This window comes from Melanostigma gelatinosum (genome assembly GCF_949748355.1).
Source record: "Melanostigma gelatinosum genome assembly, chromosome: 11".
Classification (NCBI taxonomy): domain Eukaryota; kingdom Metazoa; phylum Chordata; class Actinopteri; order Perciformes; family Zoarcidae; genus Melanostigma; species Melanostigma gelatinosum.
This window is the reverse complement of record NC_136644.1, coordinates 21,921,567-21,946,810: the sequence shown is the minus strand read 5'-3', so window position 1 is coordinate 21,946,810 and position 25,244 is coordinate 21,921,567. Positions and strand designations below refer to the sequence as shown.

At 42.6% G+C, this 25,244-nt stretch overlaps 3 protein-coding genes across 4 annotated transcripts; 2 read left to right on the top strand and 1 right to left on the bottom strand.

The window, feature by feature from the left end:
* Nucleotides 1-3,486, top strand: LOC306784790 (GRB2-related adapter protein-like; the record flags this gene model as incomplete). The annotated part of the gene is made up of 5 exons (XM_079278917.1): nucleotides 1-78; nucleotides 187-284; nucleotides 688-807; nucleotides 2,916-3,225; nucleotides 3,307-3,486. 5 exons carry the CDS (start codon nucleotides 1-3, stop codon nucleotides 3,484-3,486), a joined length of 786 nt encoding a protein of 261 aa, XP_079135043.1.
* Nucleotides 3,487-4,751: 1,265 nt separating this feature from the next.
* On the bottom strand, nucleotides 4,752-23,304 carry slc5a10 (solute carrier family 5 member 10; the record flags this gene model as incomplete). Its single annotated transcript, XM_079277881.1, has 15 exons — nucleotides 4,752-5,230; nucleotides 5,484-5,577; nucleotides 6,696-6,911; nucleotides 9,307-9,475; nucleotides 9,655-9,805; nucleotides 9,902-10,009; nucleotides 18,162-18,297; nucleotides 20,665-20,870; nucleotides 20,964-21,044; nucleotides 21,131-21,236; nucleotides 21,355-21,459; nucleotides 21,720-21,779; nucleotides 22,283-22,387; nucleotides 23,025-23,096; nucleotides 23,197-23,304. 15 exons carry the CDS (start codon nucleotides 23,302-23,304, stop codon nucleotides 5,037-5,039), a joined length of 1,911 nt encoding a protein of 636 aa, XP_079134007.1. The 3' UTR covers nucleotides 4,752-5,036.
* On the top strand, nucleotides 11,035-20,082 carry fam83gb (family with sequence similarity 83 member Gb). Of its 2 annotated transcripts, none has more exons than XM_079277879.1 (5): nucleotides 11,035-12,344; nucleotides 13,970-14,137; nucleotides 15,085-15,209; nucleotides 15,958-17,347; nucleotides 19,040-20,082. In XM_079277879.1, exons 1-5 carry the CDS (start codon nucleotides 11,853-11,855, stop codon nucleotides 19,439-19,441), a joined length of 2,577 nt encoding a protein of 858 aa, XP_079134005.1. In that variant the 5' UTR covers nucleotides 11,035-11,852; the 3' UTR covers nucleotides 19,442-20,082. The 2 variants fall into 2 exon arrangements, with proteins under 2 accessions (XP_079134005.1, XP_079134006.1); XM_079277880.1 differs by having other exon boundaries at nucleotides 15,958-17,330; nucleotides 19,040-19,208.
* Nucleotides 23,305-25,244: the final 1,940 nt, after the last annotated feature.

Genomic DNA, 25,244 nt, shown 5'->3' with positions numbered 1-25,244 from the left:
ATGGAGGCGGTGGCTCTTTTCTCCTTCGCAGCATCAGAAGCAGACAAGATCAGTTTTCAGAAAGGGGACATTATCAAGGTAAGTGTGTGTGTGTGTGTAAATGTTTAGCTTGACACGTGTAGAGGTTTTTGAAAGTGAACAAAAAGATTGCATGTCTGCAAGAATAATTGTGCATGTGTGTTATAGGTGACAGAAATGGAGGATGACTCTTGCTGGGTCACAGCAGAGATCCAGGGGAAGCGTGGCTACGTGCCAGAGAACTACATTTCCCTCCTTCCTTATCCGTAAAAAAAAAAAAAAATGAGTCCACATATTTTATACAGCAAATCAATTTAGGATAGAAAACAGACATTATTTCCTGCAAATATAATATTGTACATGTGGATCGCTTTAACTACCATCAGTGGTTCCCAAACTTTAGGTCCACTTGTAAATTCCAGCTTGGAGTGTTACATTTGGAGGCCTGAAGAGGCCAAAAATCTGAGAAAAGTCTGAAAATATATGCTTGTGACCCATAATTTATTCTGAGACCTTATTTAGGGTCCTGCCCCTCATGTTGGGAACCACTGAGATACATAACTGAGCTGATTTTTCATCCAAAATATCCATATGCCAGCTAAAGAGTTTCAACGTGAATATACTGTGATATATTGGCTCAAGAGGAGACATGCTTGTGTGTGTTTGTAGGTGGTTTGCAGGACGGGTGTCGAGACTTGAGGCTGAGAAGCATCTTCAGTGGCAGGACGCTGGAGTGTTCCTGGTGAGGGAGAGCGAATCAGCTCCTGGTGACTTTTCTGTCTCTGTTAGGTCAGTGAACGCACCGCACACAAACACAAGAGACAGTCTGACGAATCTCATGCCGCAACGTTCCCCTGTTGTCTGTTCCCACATTGGGATGTTAAAATGTTTGGGTGCTGCAGTTATATTTGCATGTGTTGAATCTGCTGCACTGCTGTGATTTCCCTTTCAACCGCCATTGTGTGTCTTTAATGACCAGAGGGCTGGGCATCTGTCCCTGGGTCTGATCTCAAAAGGACAGTGAAACGAGAGAATATACTGTCCAACCAGAAGTGTTGCATGAAACATGCAGGCAGCAGCATCTTCTTGTCATTTGTGCAGTTGGATGCTTGTCACATTGAGGACATTAGCAAGTTACAACATCAAAGTGTGTTTGAGTGTGTCAGGGCCGGTGGAGGGGAGAGTCAGACTGTTTAAAAATGTTGTAGGAAAACTAAAAATAGAACAGCTGCACAGACAGTGTGTGTGTGTGTGTGTGTGTGTGTGTGTGTGTGTGTGTGTGTGTGTGTGTGTGTGAGGAGATGTAATTTGGGTCACCAAAGTGACGTGGGACACATTTAATCATTGAGGGTCAATTAAATGTGTTCAATAATCAGGGCATTGCGTAACACCACTCGGCCTTGAATTAAACACAGGTCAATTACGCAATCGACACGTGCCACAGACATGCACTGACACACCGTGCACATATTGTTTAACACATGTTTTAAGGCACAACATCTGTCTGCCTGCAAGGGATGGGAGATAAGATGTTTGCACAGAGTTTCATCCTCAGAACGATCAACAGAGGGTGATGATGTTCAAGAAGAGTTCACAGGAGTCATAACAGATGTGTTTTTATGGTCGTAAACTGCAGCCACTCATTAAAGGATATTCTTTCAATCCTCATCACATCTGCAGTTCGTTATAATGACATCATGACACAGAAATGTGTTACGTGAGATAGAAAGCATGTGAACTTCCTCTGAACTATTCATCCTTTGTACCTGCTTTTGAAACTGCGTCCCAGTTCCACACTATGCAACGATGTAACTCTCAATATGTTTTGAGTGTATTTCTACAGGAAAAATAAAGTTCACTTAAAACAGTCTGTGTGCAGACTGTAAGAAGAATTAGATTTGTGTCTACAAGTCCTCAGTCATTTCTCCGGCTGCCGCATCTCAGCAAACTAGCCCTGGTAGTGGTGTCGCCCTCCTTTTATTGTCATGAAGTGATTATCTTCAGGTGTGTACGGGAGGGACACGCTGAAGTAGTGTAATAGTACATCGTGCTTTCTGTTCTTTCCATAAGAAAATACCAATATGATGAAATATGCATTGTAGCTGATACACAACAGTGTATTTTTTTACATATATTCCAGAAATGTCTAGATTAGAATCGCAACTAACGATTATTTCAATTATTGGTTAATCTGCAGATTTTCTTGATAAATTGAATAATTGTTTGATATTTGAGGTAAGAGAGACTTTATTGTCATCCATTTCTATACAGTACAGTACATGGAGGAAATAAATTGTGTTTCCCTGGTCAATGGTGCCAAACACAATAATGAACATAAGGTGCAAACAACAAGATACAAAAACAGATACAGAACAAGATGCAAGACAATAGTGCAATAAAAAACATGTATGGAAACATAGAAATACAAATAGTGTAAATAGAAATACAGATGTGTAAATAAATGCAAACAAAAGTGATCTGAAACAATTATGCTTTGCATCATATGTAAACGGAATATCTTTGGGTTTTGGACAAGACATCGATTTGGGCACGAGAGAATTTCTTATCACCTCCTAAAAGATCAATTTGAGAAAATAAAAAGCATAATCAGTGCTGATTATTTAGCTTTAATCTATAAAATGTCAGAATGTGTGTGTGTGTGTGTGTGTGTTGATGAGATTATAGACTGAGAGGAAACATCCTGTGATGCATAGTTCCCATTTCCCACACAGACGGAGGTATGCACATGACCTCTGAGCACAAATTCCTAACTGAGGAAACAAGTCGAGGAATGAAGAATAACACAACTTGCATCTTCCCACTGGCTGTTGGTGCATTGAGGCGCATGCATACCTGCCTTTATCTCCTTTACCTTTCTCACCTCTCTTATTTTGCAGCTACGGCGAGAGGGTGGAGCATTTCCGGGTGCTGGAGGGTGGAGGTCGGTACTGCATCTGGGACGAGTCGTTTCGCTCCCTCAACCGGTTGGTGGATTTCTACAGGACTCACAGTATCGCCGTGGAGAAAGTGGTCTGCCTCAGAGACCCTGCTGCGTCCCCTCGCCTGCTGTCCCATCCTGAACGTAACCCGTACCCCAACCCTTATAAAAGCAGCTCTCAGGAGTCCCTCCCCTCAGCCCGCCTCTACTCTCACCCTCCTCACCCCGGGAGAGAGACCTCCCGTCGTCTCCCTGAACCAGTTGCGGGGGTAAGCTTGGCTCCACCCCATGAACAGCTTCTTTTTTTTAAACACACACCTGTCTCATGTCTTTGCTCTGTCTCTGTGCAGAAGGCCCGTTTGGCTCACGCGCTCTGCGACTACACCCCCCCTCAGACCGCCAACCTCCACTTCCTGCGCGGTGACGTCATCGACCTGCTGGACTGCTCGAGCTCACTGGCCTGGAGGGGGCGCTGTCGAGGCAGAGTAGGAATATTTCCGCCAGAATACGTCCAGCCGCTGTACCACTGACCACATATCAAACTGGAGCGACTTAACCTACTTATCCAATGAGCCGGCTGTTAATGAAACAATCGGTCTAATAATTGATCAATGCAAATTTTCAATATTGATTTGAAGGGCCTGAAGGCGTATTTTCTCAATCAGCTTACAGTTTTTGTTATTTTCACATGAGAAATTCTGTATTTAACAACATTGATCATAAATACTTAAAATTGTAAATAAATTCTCCTCATCTCTGCTAGGTTGAAGGCCACATAAGGATAGCACATAACAGGCCCGAATGTTGACAATCGAGTTGCATTGTGGGTAATGTAGGCGCCAGGTTTTGACAAAGAAGAAGAATGCGGTGGTGCGGCCCTAGAGTGAACCTTTTCAACTCGTCCTCTGAGTCCTAATGACCTTCCTTCACCAACAGCTTGGATTGAAAATGTTAATTTAAATTTAAATTGAACTTCATGTTTGTTTTGCTTTACCGTCTTGTCGGTGCCTCTAACCTCCTCCTTAGTGAACGTAAGTAGTAAACAAGACAAATAAAGAGTGATATCATCTGGTTATAAATACTGGACCAACACTTGTAGCTTTGATGCACATATCTTTACATTTATTTGAGAAATCACAAGAATAAACACTTGATGGATATTTTGTCTTTTGATTAACATGAGGTCCTTTATAATAAGTCTTTCACCATTAAAAAAAGCACAGCAACATAGACGTTTCTCAACCTTGGGGTTAATGCCCCTTGAGTCTGTTGTTAAGCAGAAAGGGATTAAAGACAAATTTCAGTTCTGATCAATTGTAATCTGTCTGATAAATGTGTCATAATAAAGTGTAAAATTTCTCATTATTCCATTTAAATGCTCCAAATGCACTCTTAAATACAAAACGCAAAGCGTGTATATTTAAACTGACATGGCAAATTAAAAAGGTTGAGAAATTTTGATTTACAAACAACAAACAAGCGCAATAGCATGAAAACACGACAACGATAACTAAGGGTTCACAACACCTTGACAAACATAATGTCATAAACATAACTATATAATTACTATTAGGTATATAGACTAAAAGAAAGTATGGAAGAAACAACCTAAACCACATAAATGTATTCTTACCATATATTTTGTAAGCTTTCAATTTAAGATGATGTGTTATGCCCTTTTATTTAGATGCCATATTTTATCTAACACCAACTGCACATTCATGTTAGCTTGTTACAAGCCACAAGTTTCATTGTAATTTGTACAATAGCCTTTTTAAACTTTAAAACCAGGTTGCTTTTTTAAAGGTTTTTTTCTTTCGTGACCATTTGAGCTTCCTTAAATTCTCCCATGTCATAATTATCTGTTATTATGGGTAATTTCATATGGATGTTACAGATTATTCTCAACGTTGTCTTCATTTAGAGGTTTGTAGTTAGAGGTTTGTGCTCTCTTGTTTAAAAAGGGTTATTCTTTTTACAAAACCTGAAGCTACATCTGCAGGATTTATGTAAAATCAGGACCAAAAAACCCACAGTTTGTTTCGCCATGTTCAGGAGGTTGAGACAGGATGTTAAATACTCAGGCAAAGTATGCGTAGAGAAAAATGTTGATGCTGACCACCAGAAGTGCATTGACACAGCAGAACCTGGACCAGAACACACTCTCTCTAATGTTTTGAACTCTGGGAGTTGGAGTCTCCTCTGAGCGCTGCTCCGCTGAGATACACAATCTTGTCCCCTGACCACATGTCACCCGCCGGGTTGGCTCAGAGCCTGCAACACACACACACACACACACACACACACACACACACACACACACACACACACACACACACACACACACACACACACACACACACACACACACACACACACACACACACACACACACACACACGGAGCAGACACAGGAAGTTACTCATACAATAACTACAGCAGTGTGTGTGTGTGTGTGTGTGTTGATGAGTCTTTATCACATGATGGCTAGTTTTATTCCAAATCGTGTGAATATTCATACTCTTACCCTGGGAGCTACGGTGGCTGACAGAGGACACTTTCTGTAGAGGGATTTCTCTTGGTGGCTCTTCAGTCAGAGTCCACCAGGTCAGGTTACACAACTGGGAGATTAGAAATTAGAAATGTATGTCCATATTGACAATATCCTTCCATAAAGGGTCAGTTTGACAGCATGATTATTCGCTTTCTTGCAGAGAGTTTGGTGAGAAGATTTGAAGCTGCTGCCTGTTAGCTTAGCTTAGCACAAAGACTGGAAACAGGGGCAAACAGCTAGCCTGCCTCTAAGGTAACAAAATCTGCCTACATCCACCTCTAAAGCTAGATATAATGTATAAACAATACTTGTTAATTGCTGAGCTTTAGACGTGCTGGTAGATGGATATTCCTTTTACATTTTTACATTGGACAGGGCCAGGCTAGCTGTTTCCCTCTGTTTTCAGTCTTTATGCTAAGTTAAGCTAAGCTAACCAGCTGCTGGCTGTAGCTTCATATTTAACAGAAACATATGAAAGTGGTATAAATCTCTACTTATAACCCTCGGCAAGAAAGAAATTAAGCATATTTCCAAACTATTTCACACGTTTCACACTTTTTTGGCAAGACGGACCAATCTCAAGTTTTATTTCCATGCGCGATTCATGATTACCGGTATTCTTGACGTTTATTCTTAATAAGAATTCTTCATCTTAGATAACACAGGGCCACCACAGTTAGCATGGATACTATTGTCTATGCAACAAAATGTACCTAAACCACCTATACTGTGATACTGTAGATGTTTCAATGTATATAGCAAGCATTGTGATTAATTGTCTGTGTTTAAGGGAGGTTAAATAAAGACTAATTCTATTGAAATGTGTCATGAGAAGAGAGCGGATGCTGTTTGTATTCTGAGTTCACAGTTCAGAATAATGTAAAATGGATCACTGGCTTCAAATATTTAGGATTTAGCATCTTTCTTGTGTGTGCAACAATAGCTCTACTGTACTGTAAGATTTTGCTCTTTGGTTGATTGTTGATCTTTTGGATATAATAGATAGGTTTGGCCTCTTTGATTGTCTATAACACGGAGGCCAACCTTTGGATAAAACCTGCTCCTTTACCTCGGTTTCAACTCTTTTTTTATGTTGAGTAGATAACATTACAGGTGAACCAACAGCAAAATACTCACATAAGCATTGCTTCCCTAATACGTCTGTTATTTACTGTGTGTACACACCTGTTCGTGGCTGGGTGGCGGTGTGAGCAGTGATACTACAGTGACAACAACAGCAGTGAGACCACAGAGCAGAATGGCGAAATGGAGGTAGTGGACGCTGCGCAGGACCTCGGGTGCCGAGTCCACGATTCCACATCTGGGTGGCGGGTAGGCAAACTCCAGCACCATCCGACACACACCCACCACCAAACCCACCATCAGGCCCCAGAACGCACCCTGAGTGCACAGAAACACACACACACACACTCAGATTACATTGCATGCCTTAATGTGAATTAATATGCTGAACGTCCTGCTGCTGAATGCTTCAGTATTTTGGGTGTGTTCGGTCTTGTAAACTCTCACTTTCCCACCATGATAATCTGTCACCATCTTGTCACTTCTTCCTTGAGCACACGCACACGTGCAGTGACATAAATAACTCTCTGTCTTCGTCTTTGTTCAGCCTTCAGCAAAGAATGTGATCTGTGTGGTTCGACTTACCACACATGAAAATAATCACCTTGTCACAACTCGCAAAGCAATCACCTGTCCTTCTACTTACCACATTATTACTCCAAACCGTTTATCTCTTTGACCTATTGTACCACATGAGGAAATCAAATTATTAAATGTAACAGCTATTATTGTTGTTAATCCCAAAATTTTAATTTCTAGGATAAATACAAATGGACATATAGACGAATACATACATACAGACACCACGTGTGTCTAGATGTAATTACAAGGTTGATTGGTATTTTTACAAGTTATATTTGCCGCTCTGGTTCAAGGAATACATGTCATGTTCCCAGTCTGTATTGTCTGCTCTCTACCGTTTCAGACTTGTCAGCATGTGTCACATCCTGTGTGGTAAGGTGTGCCCTTTGACCCTATGAGTCAACAACTAAGCTTCATACAGCAAAATGCTTACTGTGTTTACAAAAAAAGGTCTCGCCTCTTGTGTAACAGGGCTACTAACTTGCCATAATAGAAGGAAACATCCAAAACAAAATGGGTGTGACATTTTCAAACCCCGACGAGTAAGCATGGATTTGTTCGTTTGCAGGTCAAAAGACGTCTGGGCATACAGATTTAAACTGTGCAAAATGTTCAATTTAGACATTTTCAATTACTATATTTTAATGTGTTGTTAGTGCAAGAGGCTGCAGCCATGCTAGCTGCTCTGTGAGGCTGCAATGTACCGTCAACAGTGCTTTGAGCTAAATGCTAACGCCAACATGCTAACTTGCGCACAATTACAGCGCTAACATGCTAATGCTAAACAGGCGTAATGTTTACTTTGCGCACCATCTTAGTTTTGTGTGGTAACACATGCTAATATTTGAGCACTAAACACGCAGTACAATCGAGGCTGTATTCGGTTTGACCTGATGGTGGCGCAAGATGAAACGTTAAAGGATCCCCAAAGTCTTTACAATTCATCCAAAGGATAACACGAATGTCACTTTTTTTGGTTTTAGGTAATGTTTATTAAATTGGCAAATCACCAAAGTGTTTCTTCTCAGTGTTCATTGTTGTTATCAGCCCATGTAACCCCAGGCAAGTTGATTGTCGTAAACTAAAATACAGGTTTTGTAGCTTCATTCAGATTTTGAAAAGGGTGATAGTTTTATAAGTGTAAAGGGGGAAAACCCTTTCATTTCATTTATTTTAAGAGTTAGAAATGAGCAGACACACCCAGGATGTGCTCTTAAGAAAACAGGGATTTAATCTTGAGTGGACTGGTATTTACTTGCAGTCAAAAAATGTTATTTGCCCTTGGCTGAAACACACTTTTACTACAGCGGTGTTATCTCTTTTACCTCCCTAAGTTCAGCTTCATCTTCTAATAATCACACCTTCCCTCACTTCTACTCTGTTATCAGCCAGAAACCCTTTCATCTGTTCAGGAGCAGCACACTCATGCTGATGAAATAATAAATACACTTCATAAAACCAGTGAGTAATACACAAAGACATTCATGTGCGCAAACACGTGGGCTCCCCACACCAAGCAGCGAGAGATGTTGGCAGCTGGATCCCATGTGAGGCTAATAAAAGCGAACACCAGTACAGTGTGGGAGAGAGGACAAACAGTGCAGGAAAACCTTTTAAACTCTGGTATTTTCTGATGAGTGTAGTTTAGCGTCCAGACTGGTGTAAACTTTGAATTGAGTTTGGTTATGTGTGTGAGAATGAATGTTTCCTGTCTGTGTTGAAAAGCAAAAACTTGTGTTGTTGAAGTTATCCCCGAAGGAGTTTGTGGAGTAAGATTTAATTATGTTGTTTTCATCAGTAAATAGTGTGCTTATATGTTTCTGACAGTAATTAGTGCTGTAATGATCAGTTGATTAATGGATTCACCAAATCACCAAACCAATGTTTTTTGAGTAATTTATTGAAGAACAAAATGCATTTCTGCTTATGTGACGATTTTTGTCTTTTTTTTAAATTAGTGTTGATCAAATATATTTGGGTTTTGGACTGTTGATCAGACAAAATTAACAATTTAAAGACATCCCATTGGATTGTGATTATAGGAACGTTTTGCGGGCATTTTACACAATTTTATAGACAAAACTATGAATGGATCCCCCAAAAAATGAAAATCAACTTGTTTGTGTGTTACCTGCTCATTGGTCCTCTTCCAGAAGATGGCCAGGGTGAACACAGCGGTGACGGGCGGAGCGAGGTAGCTCGTCACTGACTGGATGTAAACATACAGCTGGCCACTGTTGGCCGACTGCAGGATGGGGATCCACACCACGCTCACCACCACCAAGATCACAGTCACGATCCTGGAACAAAACACATACACATCTTTCACCTCGAAGCTTCTCTTTTCTTTATTGATCCTGACTTCAAAAGTTGTTCCTCCACAGCATGTTCAGAGTGTGCATATGTCAGCTGGCACCATCCAGGGTTTAGGACGGATGTTCTCTGACCGCTGACCCTCCCGTCTGTGAGTGACGTATACCTGCCGACCAGGAGCAGCTCTCTCTCCGAGGCCCGTTGGCGATACTTCTTCCAGATGTCCATGGTGAAGAGTGTGGAGCTGCTGTTAAAGATGGAGGTCAGCGATGACATCAGAGCGGCCATCATCACCGCTATCATGAGTCCACGCAAGCCTGTAATATGACACACAGATGAACACATGCATGTGGATAAAAAAAAAAGAAGCTTATCAAAGCAGTCGACACATTTAGAAATAACTGTTTTCTCACCACTTGGCATGAGTTCAATGACCAGTTTGGGAAAGGCGATGTTGGAGCATCCCACCTCAGCTCCACACACTCGCACACACTCTTCTGGATCCACACATCCTACGGTGTCTGAAATATGAAGAAACAAGTCATTCACACAAAGGGGTGGAAGACGTAACAAAATTCACGTTTAAATTCTAGTTTCTGCTTACAGAGAGGTGAAGGATCTCGGGTCAAATTAAAAGCACTTTAATTTAAATTAACTTTTATTTATGTTAAATTCTGTGATTTTATTCTAAGTTAAATATGGCTGGGTAGATCACGTACAACAGATGACAAAATGTTCTCCTTTTATTACAATCATGATGTTGGAAATTACAATATTTCGCTCCAAACAAGCACAGAGCTGTACATGTATAATTACACAAAATCCTGCTGCAGTTACTACCAGTTATTAGTAACTTCACCCCTTTGTTTTCCTCGCACAGTGAGCCAACTGTGCATGTACACAAAACCCGTGTGCAAAACGAACACTTACATGAACTACCCCCCTGCTCTGATAACAATACACATTCTTTCATGGGACATCAGATCTGCACTCTGAAGTCTGAGCTGTGATTTCATTTATTTCTATCGTTCAACTATCTGTGATAAAAAAGTGGACTCACAGAATAAGTCACCCGTCTGTTTTGTGCATCTTTGTATCCCTAAACTTGACCTGTTCATCTTAAAAGAACTCTGATCCAGACATGCATGAGTAATTTGTTTTATCTCTAAAAATCCAGCATATTTAACAGTAACACGTCACGAACCAGCAATCATAAGTTTGGTATCTGCACTGATATGGTATCTGACTCCTCCTTCAGATTGTTTTCCTTTATATTCTTATAAATCAGTGTTAAACTAGCCTTGTACGAGAATAATGATCCTCGTTAAACGATAACCTTCTAAGGGAAGAGTACATTATATTACAGTATAAAAACTCAATGGACCCACAGTTAGTTATTACACTGGCCGTCTCAACGGTTCTGTTTTGGGATGAAAATGTAGAATTGTCTCCCCCTCTGTTCCGGGAGGAGGGTGGAGTTAACTGCCTGTATTTCTAACATTTCTAACTACCGGACATTCCGCCTTGCTGTTCCCGGTGACAGAGCTTCCGTTGCCAAATTCTAGAGGCAGACTCACACACACCGGGGATTCCACACAAAGTACCGGACCTCGATGAACTTTCTGTCTGGAGGAAAGGGAAAATGAAGGAACCGACTTGGACTCGAACTGTGTGAAAGTTGAGACTCGTACGCGCCGCGCCACGTTACTGACACGACTCTGTCTCTCGGGGAATTCAACAGTTGTCGTGTTTTGTGCTTTGAACAGCTGCTGAAACGGCGAGCCGACAAAAAGAGGAAAAGTGGCTCGTCAGCGTAAAAGTTAGCTTGAGTCACCAACAAGTTTCAACTCTTTTTGTTTTTTTAAAGGAGGATTAATGACTTATCTGTCTCTCTGTCCACGACGTGTTACCAACAGGTTTGACTCACTGGCTGACACGCACTCATCCACCCAGACAGCTGCCTGCCTGCATGACTGCCGGGCCCCGCGGCTGGAGCGCATGAACCGGGCGGCCGCTGGATTCCTCCGGCCCCTGTCAGGTGAAAGGCGTGGCGCTGGCGCGTGGGTGCGCAGTGCGATCAACACCTGAGCGTGCGTGACTGCTTCTGTGTGTGTGTTAGTAACCTGAGATTTGAGAGTCCGTGCTCGGGAACGGTTCTATCGGTTTATTTCCCTCAGGTGAAAGTGTTTCGCTGCCGGTGGGGTCTGTTTACCACCTCACGAGCTCAGGTCACGCGGACGCGTTATGGACCGGAATGACAGATCGCACCTTTTCGAGGTTTGACCTTTCGGACCGAGGAGTGGAAACTGGGTCAGAGTGGTTTTGGTACTTAACTATTTATTGACCGGTGGATCTATCAGGGCCATGGCGTTGTCTCAGATCCAATGTCTGGATAATCACCACGTCAACTGGCGCGTGAGCGAGGGGAAACCGGAGTTTTTCTACTGCGAGGATCAGCGGCTGGCGATCGAGGCGCTTGTCACCAAGGGCCGCGATGCGTTCAATGACTTGGTCCGCGAGAAGGGCGTGCGGGAGTTCCTCTCGGAACCGGAGCTGGAGTGGATTGCACATACAGCGGAGGACTACCGGCCAGGCCACGAGCATCATCAGAAGCCAGAGACACCCGGGCCGGGGAACATCACGCCGGGGTCCGGGAACTTCGGGGGAGACGGCGAGGTGTCGCTCCAGTATTGGCCAGATCGGTCGGAGGGCTCAGTGGCGGAGCTGGACCTCGGCTGGCCCGAGCCCAACTCATACCGAGGGGTCACGCGCGTTGCCGTGTACACGCAGCCTCCAACCGAGGGGCACACGCACATCAAGGAGGTTGTGCGCAAGAGCATTGCGTCAGCGACGAGGGTAGGCAGTGAAGAAGATGGTGATGATGTTTTTATAATGCAGTGACTGATGAAGTTGAGGGAACCTCCACCAGATCAGACAGAAAAGTAGAGAAACACGAAGTTAAAGTTCTCAGAAAACAAAAAAACACTGTAATTGACAGTAAAAAACCTGCTCTCTCTGTGTAACTTATGTAACTTGTATGTGTCAAAGAGCGTTTTCAGAGATCACACTTGTGTTGTGATATTGCATTATGTTATATTGCAAGATGTTTCTATTTCGCTCCTCCATTTATGTATACGCGGAGGACAAAACACATCGTAATATAATACAATCAAGTACAAAACACCACAGCAAATGTATGCTACCACAGCACTGAGTCTACACGCAAATAACCACAGTAAAAGTCTCAACAAAAACTGAAATAAGGTTGTATATTGCCACAGTGCTATTGAATGCACCACAATACATCATGGTTTTCAATATGTTTCTGCGTGCTCAGTGTATAATGCAGTTCACTGCCACAACACCACAAACTACAAAGAGGTGCTTGTTTGACACAGTAAAGAAAATAAGTTTTATAAGCTTCGCCAATGTCAGGATTTGCAGTTCTCTGTGTCATATGTGATCGTAAACGGCATATCTTTGGGTTTTAAACTGTCAGTTGATGAATTCAGCATGAAAATAATCTTGTGTTGCATTACTTTGTTCGTTGTTTTTGTTTACATGGTAGTATGCTAAATCACTGACTGATTAAGAAGGATTGTTTCAGCCAGAGGTTTGACTTCCTTTGCTGTTGTTTTCCCCCCACAAACCCTGCTGACAGCTTTGCAGTGCGTCCGGCGAAATGACATAAAATCATCTGACAAGGACGTACATTTGGACTGAATTGAATCCAGTGTCTCGCTTCCTGTTCCCTTCTTTTCTCACGTGCACACAATGAAGTTTCAATAAAACAAGTGTGATCTCGCCACGCCGGTGGAATCAAAATGCTCTGATGTCAGTGAATAGTTCCCATGCCAGCACTACGTACATAACCTTTCAAGTTAGTCCTGGAGCATGCACACATAGATGTCTAGTCAAAAAAAAGTGAAGTACTTTTTCACTGCTTACGACACGCCAACGTCATCAAATTATTCTGCTTTTTATTACAAACTATCTTCTCTATCTTTTAGTTTTTAAAACTCGCATTCATTGTGCACAAGTATAATCACGATAAAGTTGGTTTGAAATCTGTTATATATTCGAACCTCAAGGTTCACAAACGCTATTTTCTAGATCGGCTTATTCGCTTAATTACCTAGTTCTGCAGTTTTACATTTTAAACTGGGTTCAAAAGTGCATAGACAGCGCAGTGTGAAGAGTACCATGTTCTCACTCGTATTGTATTGTTGAACCCACATAACACACACTGTCCACACACTTCACCAGTCTGCACATCACCGTTTGTGTCGAGCAGTCTCCTTATGGGACATCCATGTCATGTTCTTTGTCTTTGACGGTTTTGATTTACTCTTCAGATGCAGTTCTCATAAGTGCACGGCTTTTTTGTTTTGAGGATTTAATGAGGGTAAGATTGTCAAATTAAACCCAGGAAACACTAACGCCTTTTGTGGTTTCCTCTGTGTGTGTTTCCGTGTGTGTAGGCGATAGCCGTGGTGATGGATGTGTTCACAGACGTGGATATCTTTCGAGACCTGCTGGATGCATCCTACAGACGCAAAGTTCCTGTATACATTATTGTTGACATGGCCTCAGTCCCCTGCTTTCTTTCCATGTGTGCCAGAGCTGATATGCACCGTGGACACCTAAAGGTATGCACGCACACACACACACACACACACACACACACACACACACACACACACAGATGTTTTGAGCAGCTGGGGGATGAGCGAGTTGGACAGATGGCTACTCCTGATAAGTACATAATAATAGAAAACTTTATTTTACAATGCTCCAATTCCAACGTTTTAAACTAAATATGTTTCATTGAAGCCCCACCTCCAAAAATAAGTATATTACAAACACAAGGGGAGTGAAACAGGTTTTTGCCTGCAAGCCTTAATAAGATGCATGCACCAGCTAGTTGTTTTGCCACAGGCTGAATGTCTTTGTTGTTCTTCGCCTCTCACACTCTCAACTCCCAACTGGTCTAGCTCGAGACAGAACACACTTCATGTTTCATTGGGGCTTTTCGATATGTTTTGGACGGGGGAGACCGTGAGCACATTCCTGTCTGTGCTGCAGACAACGAGATAAACCATGCACACTCTCACTTTACTTTCTGCAACATGTTTGTCTTTCGTTCCTCTTTCTTCCTTCCTCACAGCATTAACCCGCCAGGCCTCGCCGCTCTTTTAACTTTTTTTCTTATCTGCCATCTGTGCTGTTGTTACGACTGTTGTGCCCAGCGTCCCCTGTGAGATTTCACACAGAACATTGACGAGGTAACGCTCGGCCAGGAACCACACCCTTATCACAGGGTCAAAGACAAACACCGCAGGGTGTGTCGCACAAGCATGCACAAACATTCAGTCCATGCTCCAACCTGCAGAGTCAGCCAACAACATGTTATGGTGGTATTAATATAGAATAACTGGTTGTCGTTTTGTTCCCCCGTCTCCCTGCTCTGTTGTCGTCTTTATTTCACCAATATCCTTCCTCCCATCAAAACTAAATCCCCAAGAGCCCTCTCTTTACATAGCATTAACCTTGTGTGTGTGTGTGTGTATGTGTGTGTGTGTGTGTGTATGTATAGAATCTGCGCGTACGCTGCTGTGGAGGTGTGGAGTTCTTCACACGGTCGGCACAGAAGGTGCGTGGAGCACTGAGCCAGAAGTTCCTGCTGGTAGATGGAGACAAAGCCATCTCTGGTTCATACAGGTGAGCAGTATGTTGCTCTAATCCTTATTCTTGCATTAACATGGATTATATAACTGCGACACGTGAAAGGCGGCGCATTAAGAGCTTTTAAGGAGCATTTTGGTATCTTTCAGCTCACAGTTTTTTTGTTTTCTGGCTCGCAACTTTATTGTTTTGGTTCAGTCTGACCGCTCTCACCCAGTTTTCAGCATAAAAGCATTAAAAAGCCAAAGTTAAGCTACCTGCTCAGCACCAAACAGCAGAGAAACAAAGTTAGCGTTGGAGAGAACATTTGTCGGGGTTGGGTTATGACAAACAATGCTTTTAAAATACTGTGAAATATGCTATCATCACATGAGCAAAAAAATCCAGTTTGGGTTACCCACTGTCCTTTTCTTGGGCATGTTGCAACAATGGCATTGCTGCAGCATTTTCCACAACTATAAATCTTTGACACACAGACCTTTGGGACGTCAGTGTCATCTATAATTATCTATTATTCACCATTACATCTCTATGCTCTCATACTCTTGAAGTTAAAAAGGAGCGTGAAGAAATCATGCACAGAGCATGAAGTCATACGTGACCTCGGGGTACAAATATTTGGTGTAATAATAAAACTATAAGCTGTGACATAAAAGAAATCATTTAAACGTGACAAACATAAACCAAATTTAGTAAGAAAAAACATCTGAAAACCCGTCAGATAAGCGTGTAAATAAGGGAGTCACTGCTGTGAATTCATGTTTCCATGTCTTTGTTCCTCCAGCTTCACCTGGTCCTCGTCCCGTCTGGACCGTAACCTCATCACTGTGATCACAGGACAGGCAGTGGAGACCTTCGACCTGCAGTTTGGTGACCTTTACCTCGTGTCCAGAGGTGTGTCTCTAAACAAGGTCCCCATGGTCGATGAACCAATCCCCGACCCGGTCCCTCAGGCAGCTCCTGCTCCGGTGTCGGCTGCTATTGCTAGGAGGCTGATCAATCCCAAATACGCCCTTGTTACCACTGGAACCTACACAAGTTCCACTCCTTCTGATCAAAATTCCAGCAACAAGAATCCCACTGGGCTTAAGTTTCCGAAAAGCCATCTCAGACATGTCATTGAAGAGCCCCCCTTACATCCGGGATTAGCCCATCTGGAGAAAGCGTACCTGATCCCGTACCTGCCCATCTGGCCGGAGCCAGACCCATCAAGCGACGTGATTGGTTTTATCAACATTAGGGATGAAAAGCGAGCCAATCAGGTTCACTTACAGAGGTCGGAGAGGTTTGCGAGCAGCCGGGCTATTTGCTTCAGCTCTGCACTGACGAAACCACCACAGACTGAGAAACCTGCTTCAGGTGGGGATGCAAACACTGCAGGAGCAGCAGCAGAAAATCCTTCCGGGAATACGAGTGCAGACGTCTCTACTCCTGCGAGTCCAACCGACAAACAACCCGAAGAGAAAACGCACACAGCTCCGAATGAGGACCAAACTGATGCAACAGATTCCAGTGGCCCCCCTCAGCAGCCTAACACACCTTCAACACCAGACACACACAAACCGAATGCACCATCACCAGCCGATGTTACTGCCGATACAAAGCCTACAAACAATGACGAACAAACCCCCGAGACTCAAACTGTAGCGCCTCCTATTCCTAAACGCCGCACTCTGCAGTTAATCATAGACCCCACCCACTCGGAGCAGCCAGGCCAACCACAGGTCTCTTTGATGAAAATGGACCAGTTGGAAAGTCCCGACGGCTTCAACCAAAAGGGAACCCGCGAGGAGCTGCCGCCCGTCCGTGGCCGCATAACATCAAAGGACGACGGCAGGGACTCTGGCAGCACGGGTGAGGGCAGCCAAGACAGCACCAAGGTCTTGTGTGACCGAGCTGCCACTGACGGTCCTTCAAGCAACTCCACAGCGTCAGAGGAGGAGTTTTATGAAGGTTCCCAGCCGGAGCTGAGCGACCCGCTGATCAACGGAGCGACGACAGGATCAGGGCGCGGGAATCGCCAAGGAGATGGGGTCAACATGATGGCCCGCTTCTCCCAGAGCATGCTGGATCTGCGGCCGCCCAGCCAATCAGAAGACAGCACTGACCTCATCCGCCAATCGCAGCAGCTCCGCAGACAAGGTCACCAGTCACCACGTAGGCATATTGGACAGGTATTGTATTGTATAGGATGTATACAAAAGTAAATACAATGGTATTATATAGGACAATATTTCTAATCCTCTGGTTTTGACACAACTATTCAGTTGATTGCTGAGTCAGTTGACGGATAATTCTTGGCAAGAAATTCACTTTTTAATATGCCACGTGTTTGCTAATTACAGGTTGTCAAATGTGAGGGCTTGCTGTTTTTTTCTCTTTCATAACAATGTCAATATTTCGATTTTTTTAGACAGGTTGATCCAAAACCTGGGTCTGGGAAAATGTGATGTCATTTTGAACTGTTCTCTTATATTTTAAAGACTCAACAATTAAGTGGTTAGTTGAATTGAAATGATCAACAGATTCATTTTAGAATGAAAAGTTAATTGTAGAGGTGAAATGATTAGTCAATTAAGTGACTAACATAAAATGAACAAGTTTTTCAAGTTTTTGTTTATTCAAGCAGAAAGGCATCTCTCAGCTTCTTAACTGGGAGAACATGCGGTTTCTCTGTGTTGAAAATTGAATATCTTTTGTTTTGTTCTGTTGTAGCCTTAGATAACACTGCCAAGTTGCTGACACAATGCTTGTCTTAATCTTTCGCATCAATTTTAAACGTCAACTGAGAAAACACTGACAAAAACAAGGGCAGAGGTTCCCAGGATTAATGTTTGCAAAGAACAAGCAGGTGGTTCAGCCCTACTCTCACATGTTTATATTCATCCCACTAAAAAGGGTGCGTGTCAGCAGCAGTTTAAAAGCAAGCCACTATCCTGCTCACAGTGAACATGCCATTCCTTTTCCAAAATGCGTGTGTGCACGCACCTGGATAGAGAGCTCGGCTGATCATGCCAGGGAGGACGATGAAGATGAAGGGCAGCATCTTCAGATAGGCAGCCAGGATTGATGCTCCTTTCACGTGACTCATGTTTTTAGCAGACAGGGACCGTTGTACTATCACCTACACACAGAGGAACACAAATAACAACAATAATAGTACTAACTTTATTCATTAAGACGTAAAACCAAAGGAATGAATAGTTTCATGAAATATACATAGATTTAAATAAAATGCAATTTAACAGATACAATTAAAAGAACAAATGCAGTAAAAGCACAAAATGAAAACAATTTAGCTAAATGCAATTCTAAAATAATGTGTTTTTTGGAGAGGGATTAGCAGATCAGAAATACAGTCACGCGCAGGTTCCCGTATTTCCCAATCATGACGATTTCAAAAAATCCTATCTAAAACGCTGTATCTAAATCGCAAAATAATTCATTTTGGAGTGTCGGACAACAGAATTCACATGGCGATCAAAAAGGAAAGTCAAACTTTCTGTGTTGTGTAAATAAACCGAAACTATGATGATACAGCTGCTATTGTGAATATTTTTCCACATTTCAAAAGAGGATAAAAACATTTATTTTAAAACGTATTTGTGGTCAGAGCCATGTAGCTGTTCTCCCCATTTTTGAAGAGGTCCACATAGCACTGACAATGTACTGTTTTGGCCCCATTATGTGTTTAAGACCATCTAGCTTTTATACAGAAAGTGGAAGCTTAAATAGAAAAGTAAAGGGCCGAGGATTGACCCCTGAGGTACTCCATGTGTGAAATAGGTAGTGGAGGATTTCCCCTGTAACCTCACAAATAGACACCATGTGCAACTCATCACTCTCTGCTTCTTCTCTCTGTCTAGTTGTTCCACACCTCCAAATCTCCAGGTTGTGATGCGCGACAGAGAGCACCTAAAGTAGTCATCGCCAAACCAGGAAGTTTTCACCGCCCCGCCCGCGCTGATGTCCAGGTGATCGGAGGACATCGTTACTGGCAGGGTCAAGCGCTGCAGCCGGATTCGGGCCAGCTGCGGGTAGAGACACGCTCCAGCCGGTCGCCACGTCGCCACAGCCCGGGTTACAGGAAGACGGATGGCGCCTCGGCACAGCCGCCGGGCAACCCATCAGGGCTACTGGGACTATCTTTCTCAAAACTGAGCAATTTAAGACACTTAAGGGCACGAGATGGAGCATCGCAGAAGAAAGCGTCTCAAAATAATAGGTACAACTGTGGGCCAGCACAGGAACATGAGGACGATTGCTGATGCAGACAGTGGTGACTCTTCAGTGTGGAATCTTCTCTATCACTGGTATGTGTGTCGTTTCCTGTTTTCAAACCTCGGGGCTCAAGTTACAAGAACTATTGAATTGGGATTTTCTGACAATGTCAACAAGAGTTGGCAGTTTGATTTAATATGTTTTTAGGTGTTGTCTGTCAATTATTCTCATCACCTTCAAAATCAATGTTTCCATGCTAAAGGCTTCGGACTGGATGGTGTCACTCGTGTCTGGGGGGTAATTCATTTTAGAGGCAGATAGTGGTACCTGGGAGGAAATGAACCCACAACTTTAAGCATGGATCCCTTTCTACAAGAGGAAGTGTATTTTGTCAGCGTTTAGTGAGATCCCCTCTGCCAACTCAGGCACTTCAGTTTTGTTAACAATCCTTTGAACAAATATTTCTTAATTACCTCAACTGCTTTTCTTTTTCCGAATTGTTCACTGTAAATATTATTTTTCCACATCCAACCGACAAAGATGTGGCGTATCTGCGACAGGCATCACAGATTATGTCTGATATAAGAGTCTGGCTCTGGTGTTGATACCACTGTGATGGGTTACTGATGGTGTTAGGGTAGGGCTACTGTGTTGATAACTGGTATATAAGCAATTTTACACTGATGTTGGACCAAAAGTGAATGCTGTAAATAAAAAGACAAATTGTTGCTGACTCAGCTCTGTTGTTGCCTCAACCAGTTCAGGTAAATTGACAGTTAGCCGTTAACATCCCAATATTTTGGGAAAGTTTGTCATACTGAAAGGAAAGTAAACACCAAAACTGCGTGTGGGACTACTTCCTTGTTCAACTTTGACCAACCTTACTTACCAACTGACTTGAGTGAACACAGTTTTTTTTTTTTTACATGCAATGGATAGTTTACAGACAGTGCTCTTGTTCACTTTATGTTTCATTTCCAAATATGCCACTGGATTCATATAAATCCAGTCAGGCAAGGCAGTGATATGACTTCATGCCGGCTTCCCCAGTTTTAAGATGGTGGGTCAAAAATTGCCAAAACTTAAATAGACACAGCTACTTTAAAAAAAAGAACACATATTATAATATGTCAACACCTGTATGTTGTGAAAATGAATAAAACTATTATTATTAGGGCTCTAGTGGCCATTAGAGGAACCGCATTATAAGAAACATCTGCAGCAGCGGTGTTTCCTGCTTGTTTTTGCCTGTGTTGGTGTATACATGTACCTGGTCAGTGCACCAGTACCAGGTGGCCAGTATGGTGAGCCCCAGAGTCATGCCGGGCCACGGCAGGTCTCCAGTGACGGCGTCTCTGAACAGGTGCATGGCGTCCTCACGTGGCAGGTGGCAGGTACTGTTGGGAATGATCTTACTTGGCACCGCCATGCTGTACACACGCTCCAGGTTGCTGTAGCCACCAATCTCGTTGAAGGCTGCAGACGGGGAACACGCAACTGTAACTACACATTCCTTCAAAATAACTGCAGTTGTTGCGTTGGTTTATAAATGAAGGTAATTGTACATACCAGTGATTGTAAGGATGATTGCCCCTATAATCATGATCAATGTCTGTAGAGTGTCGGTGTAGATGACAGCAGCGAGACCACCTGAAAGGAAGCGAGTGTGTGTTGTGGGAATCTTTTCCCAATGTATCAGCTTCACCATGCAATTGTGTGTGTGGTTGTTTGTGTACCTGCTATAGTGTAGAGAGCAGTGACCACCAGCATGAGGACAGTGGACAGGTAGAGGTTCCATCCCAGACACACCTGAACAAACAAGGCTCCAGAGTACAGGTCAGTCTGGAGACGGAAACACAACAACGATTCAATCTCATAGCAGGCGAAGTTAAATGCTGGAAAGCCAACGCAGCCAAATAGTGAGTGTGATGCCGCCTCTGTGTGCGTGACTTTGTCGTACTGATATCTTTGTGAAGACGGACAACAGCAGTGAGAGGACAGCCAGGTAGGTTCTGATCCTCTCTCCTCCGAAACGACGGCCCAGGTACTCTGGCATTGTCACGATCTGAACACACGCACACAAGCACACACATTTCAACTTATTCAACACACCACATCTACACAGGAGAGACTTAGGGGCTCAGTATGATCATGTGTATGACACACTTGGTGTGTGTGGTGCAGTGAAACACCCTTTTGGGGAATTTTCAAGGTGGGGAATGCTGGCAAGGAGAATGACTCTTGGCACCTAAAGGTAACTGCTGAACCTGCCTTAACAAGCAGACATAGATCTGTGTGTGTGTGTGTGTGTGTGTGCAAACTAACCCCTGAGGAGATGTAGACAGGCACAAATACCCAGGCCAGAGCCAGCAACACATAGGTAGCCTGAGAGGAAGAAGGAAAGACGACACAAAGCTTTGACCAGATTGTACACAAGAGTATGTGCAAGCCTTTGAACAGTTGCCTGACTTGTGCCTCATGTTCTGCACACCAATACAGTCGTAAAGGATAAGAAATGTTCTGCTGCCGCCCTCTGCAGCAGGTTGCCTGCAACAGCTGTTGAAGGAAGTTAAAGCACAAATGCACCAGGCAATAATAATTTGGTCTGGACAGACTAGAGAGAGGTTATGGTACAACCAAATACTTATTTTAACTGATTTCTTTTCAGCTTCAAATGGGAGATTAGTTCTTGGAGCGGTATGTTGTTTATCTAGTCAGCCATATTACTGTAATACCACAAACCACAAAAGAAACAGCATGCACATGGATTAGCAGGCTAGCTCTGCTTCATTCCATCTATGTTGTGTTTATTTAGTATTAATAGATAGAGTCGCATCACATCATGTTTTGTTGAGTGGGAAGATGTGTGCGTGTGTTTGTCGACTCACGTTCCATTCAAAACCCGTGACAGCGATGCCTCCAGCAGCTCCGGTACCAGCCAGACCAATGAACAAACCTGAGCCTTCTGAACTGGCAAAGAGGGACGCTCCAATCTGTGCATACCGGTGAGATATTTCAAATAAAAGTAGCAATACAGCAATTTAAAAAATACTCTTTTACAAGTAAAAGTCCTGCATATATGAGCTTACTCAAACGGCACTTTAAAAAGTAAAAGTACTTGTTTTGCAGAAAGATTGATAATATCCTATCATATATTACATTGTTAACTCTGATGCAGCGATGCAAAAGTTGCATTTTACTGTTGTGGCTAGTTGGGGTGGAGCTCATGTTACATTATTTAGAGTTAATTCAGTCCAGTGGTTTACAAGATTAATGTATCTTTATCAATGTGTTGTATTTTATCATTTGTTTTTAATGTAAAGTCTTAATTTGAAAAGCAACTATCTCTCAGATAGTTTACATGGAGTAAAAAGTACAATATTTCAGTCTGAACTGCAACAGCAGTAGCATAAAATTGAATCCACAAATTACACTTCAGGTATACAGGATTAATATATATATTTTGGCAAAATCTGCCAAGCACAACCCACCAACTTATTTGCAATAACATCAAAGCTTACTGATATTTGCAGGTCCGATTTTTTTTATCAGAAAAAGCGAGATGTTACAGAGCAGATCACGACACACACACACACACACACACACACACACACACACACACACACTCACCGGCCACCACGCCATGTCCCGTCCAGCCAAGAAATATCCGCTCAGAGTATTCCTGCTCACCCTGCATGATGACTGACAGAGAGAAAACTGTTACACTCGAGCATCCAGAACATGTCACACACACACACACACACACACACACATATGTATATATACACCACAGATATCTCACCCAGATGCCGACAGCGATGTTAAGAAGAAAGTAGGTTACTATGACAATAATGTCAGGGGAGCTGAAGGACTGAGTCAGGGCGTAGAAGTTGGTGGTGGAGTTTGACATCCTCAATGTTCACAGCAATGCACACACACACACACACACACTTAAAAATACACCAAAACCCCACTTCTTGTATTGCCTCACATGCACACACACACACACACACCTGTCGAATTACACCTGTGCAGTCACTCTCATTAACCGCCTCTCACAATCCGACACTGTCGACCTGCTCTGCAAACACCCTAAACACAAAGATGAACACATTACACTCCCTGAAAATTTTGGAAACCAACAGGCTCACTTCCCCTTCAACACAAAGCTTACTAGCATTAACACACACACACACACACACGCACAGTCAAGCACACACACTCCGGCCCTTGGTAGAAGTCTTGTCTGGGCTGAACCACGAGCTGACCTCGCCGTTACAGAAAGTGAGTGTTTCGTGTTTCTTGTACGTGTGAAGAGGGCAGTCCTTTGGTTGAATTGATGATTAAACACATCACCTTAATGTGGCGCCTGCAGCGCTGACACACATGCTGTGCTAGGGGATAATGGAGTGCACGGCGTGGGTGAGCAGTGGAGTACAGCAGATGCTCTTGTGGACTGGAGTCCAAGCTGATGCACACAAACTCACACAAACACACACACACACAGATGGTCAATCATTGGTGATGACAAGTATACAATCATTAGCGTTTTTAACACACAAACATCTGCTGGTAAGTGCTAAGTGGGGTCTGTGAAAGTGTGTGTGTGTGTGTGTGTAAGAGAAACAGTTGAACAGTTTCTTAACTGTTTATAGTTTCATCCAGTAACCTTTAGGAAGGAATCAGTCATTATAAAAGTTTTTACTCAGACAGCGAACGTTTGAAATGACACCCAATCTTACACAAAAAGTAGTGTGGGCGATTTTTTAAAAGACATTTCTTCACATGATTACATGTTCTGGGATAGATCCATTGTGGATTTCCATTATTGACTTATGATAATGTGTTTTAGAAATAAATCCTATAATATAATCCAAGATTTTATACATATTCTTTGGTATTTTTGGATGAGAAACGAAGCTTTATTTGATCTATTTGACTGCACGTACTCTGGGATCTTCCCTGTATTTACTTGTTGGACATATTACAACAGCCCTACTGAGAAATGATGCATGGGATTTAAGCTTGAGAAACATTTGGAAATATTTGTAGCTAAGTACCAGGTGGGGAAATCTCCTGAGCTGGAGAAGTTAGTATTGAAGTTTTAAGTTTTAAATGTCACTGTAAAATACATCCTTCCTAATAGTCGTGCGACTTTTACATCACTTATAAATCACTATAAATACTACATAAGCGTACACATTGCTATCATATTTTCAAAATAAAACAAGATGTGATTAGTAGCAGCAGAGTCTGCAAGGTATAGCATATGTAAAAAATAGATTTATTATATGTCATATTACTGCATATTACTGTTTTATTATATACCACATTTACTATTAATTGATGAAACATGGTGAGAAGAAAAGATGTATGACTATTCAAGACATACAGATATAATATCACAACTAATTTTTCCGATTTCTTATTTTTTCAACGATATATTTCATTATGATAAAAAATGTTAAATCTCCATATTTAGCTGAAAACGTTTTGAGTATTAAACATGAGAACTCGAGAAGTGTGACTTTTTTGATTTGAATATACTTTTTTTTTTTTTACTTTTAAGACATATTTGACATTTTTCCCTGAGAGGAAGAGACAGAAACAGTTAAGTTGACTTTGTTTTTGTGCTTCCTGACGTGAAATGAACTCAGTGTCACACACAAACTGCTGACCAGTGTGTGTTTGCTGTGAGGAGCAGATGGTGGCGATGGAGACATCCTGACGTCACTCACATCATCATTAATCTCTCTCTCTTTCTTAAAAAAAGCTTAAAATGAACAACGGTTTCGTGTGCAACAAATACTTTTGTCGGTAAAAAAAACAAAACAGTGAGAGGAAGATATG

Excerpts from the sequence above, each read along its gene's own strand:
- fam83gb (XM_079277879.1), top strand. The coding sequence starts at position 11,853 with ATGGCGTTGTCTCAGATCCAATGTCTGGATAATCACCACGTCAACTGG. Across the intron at positions 14,138-15,084 it reads TGCACCGTGGACACCTAAAG|AATCTGCGCGTACGCTGCTG; the intron begins GTATGCACGCAC and ends GTGTATGTATAG. Across the intron at positions 15,210-15,957 it reads GCCATCTCTGGTTCATACAG|CTTCACCTGGTCCTCGTCCC; the intron begins GTGAGCAGTATG and ends TTGTTCCTCCAG.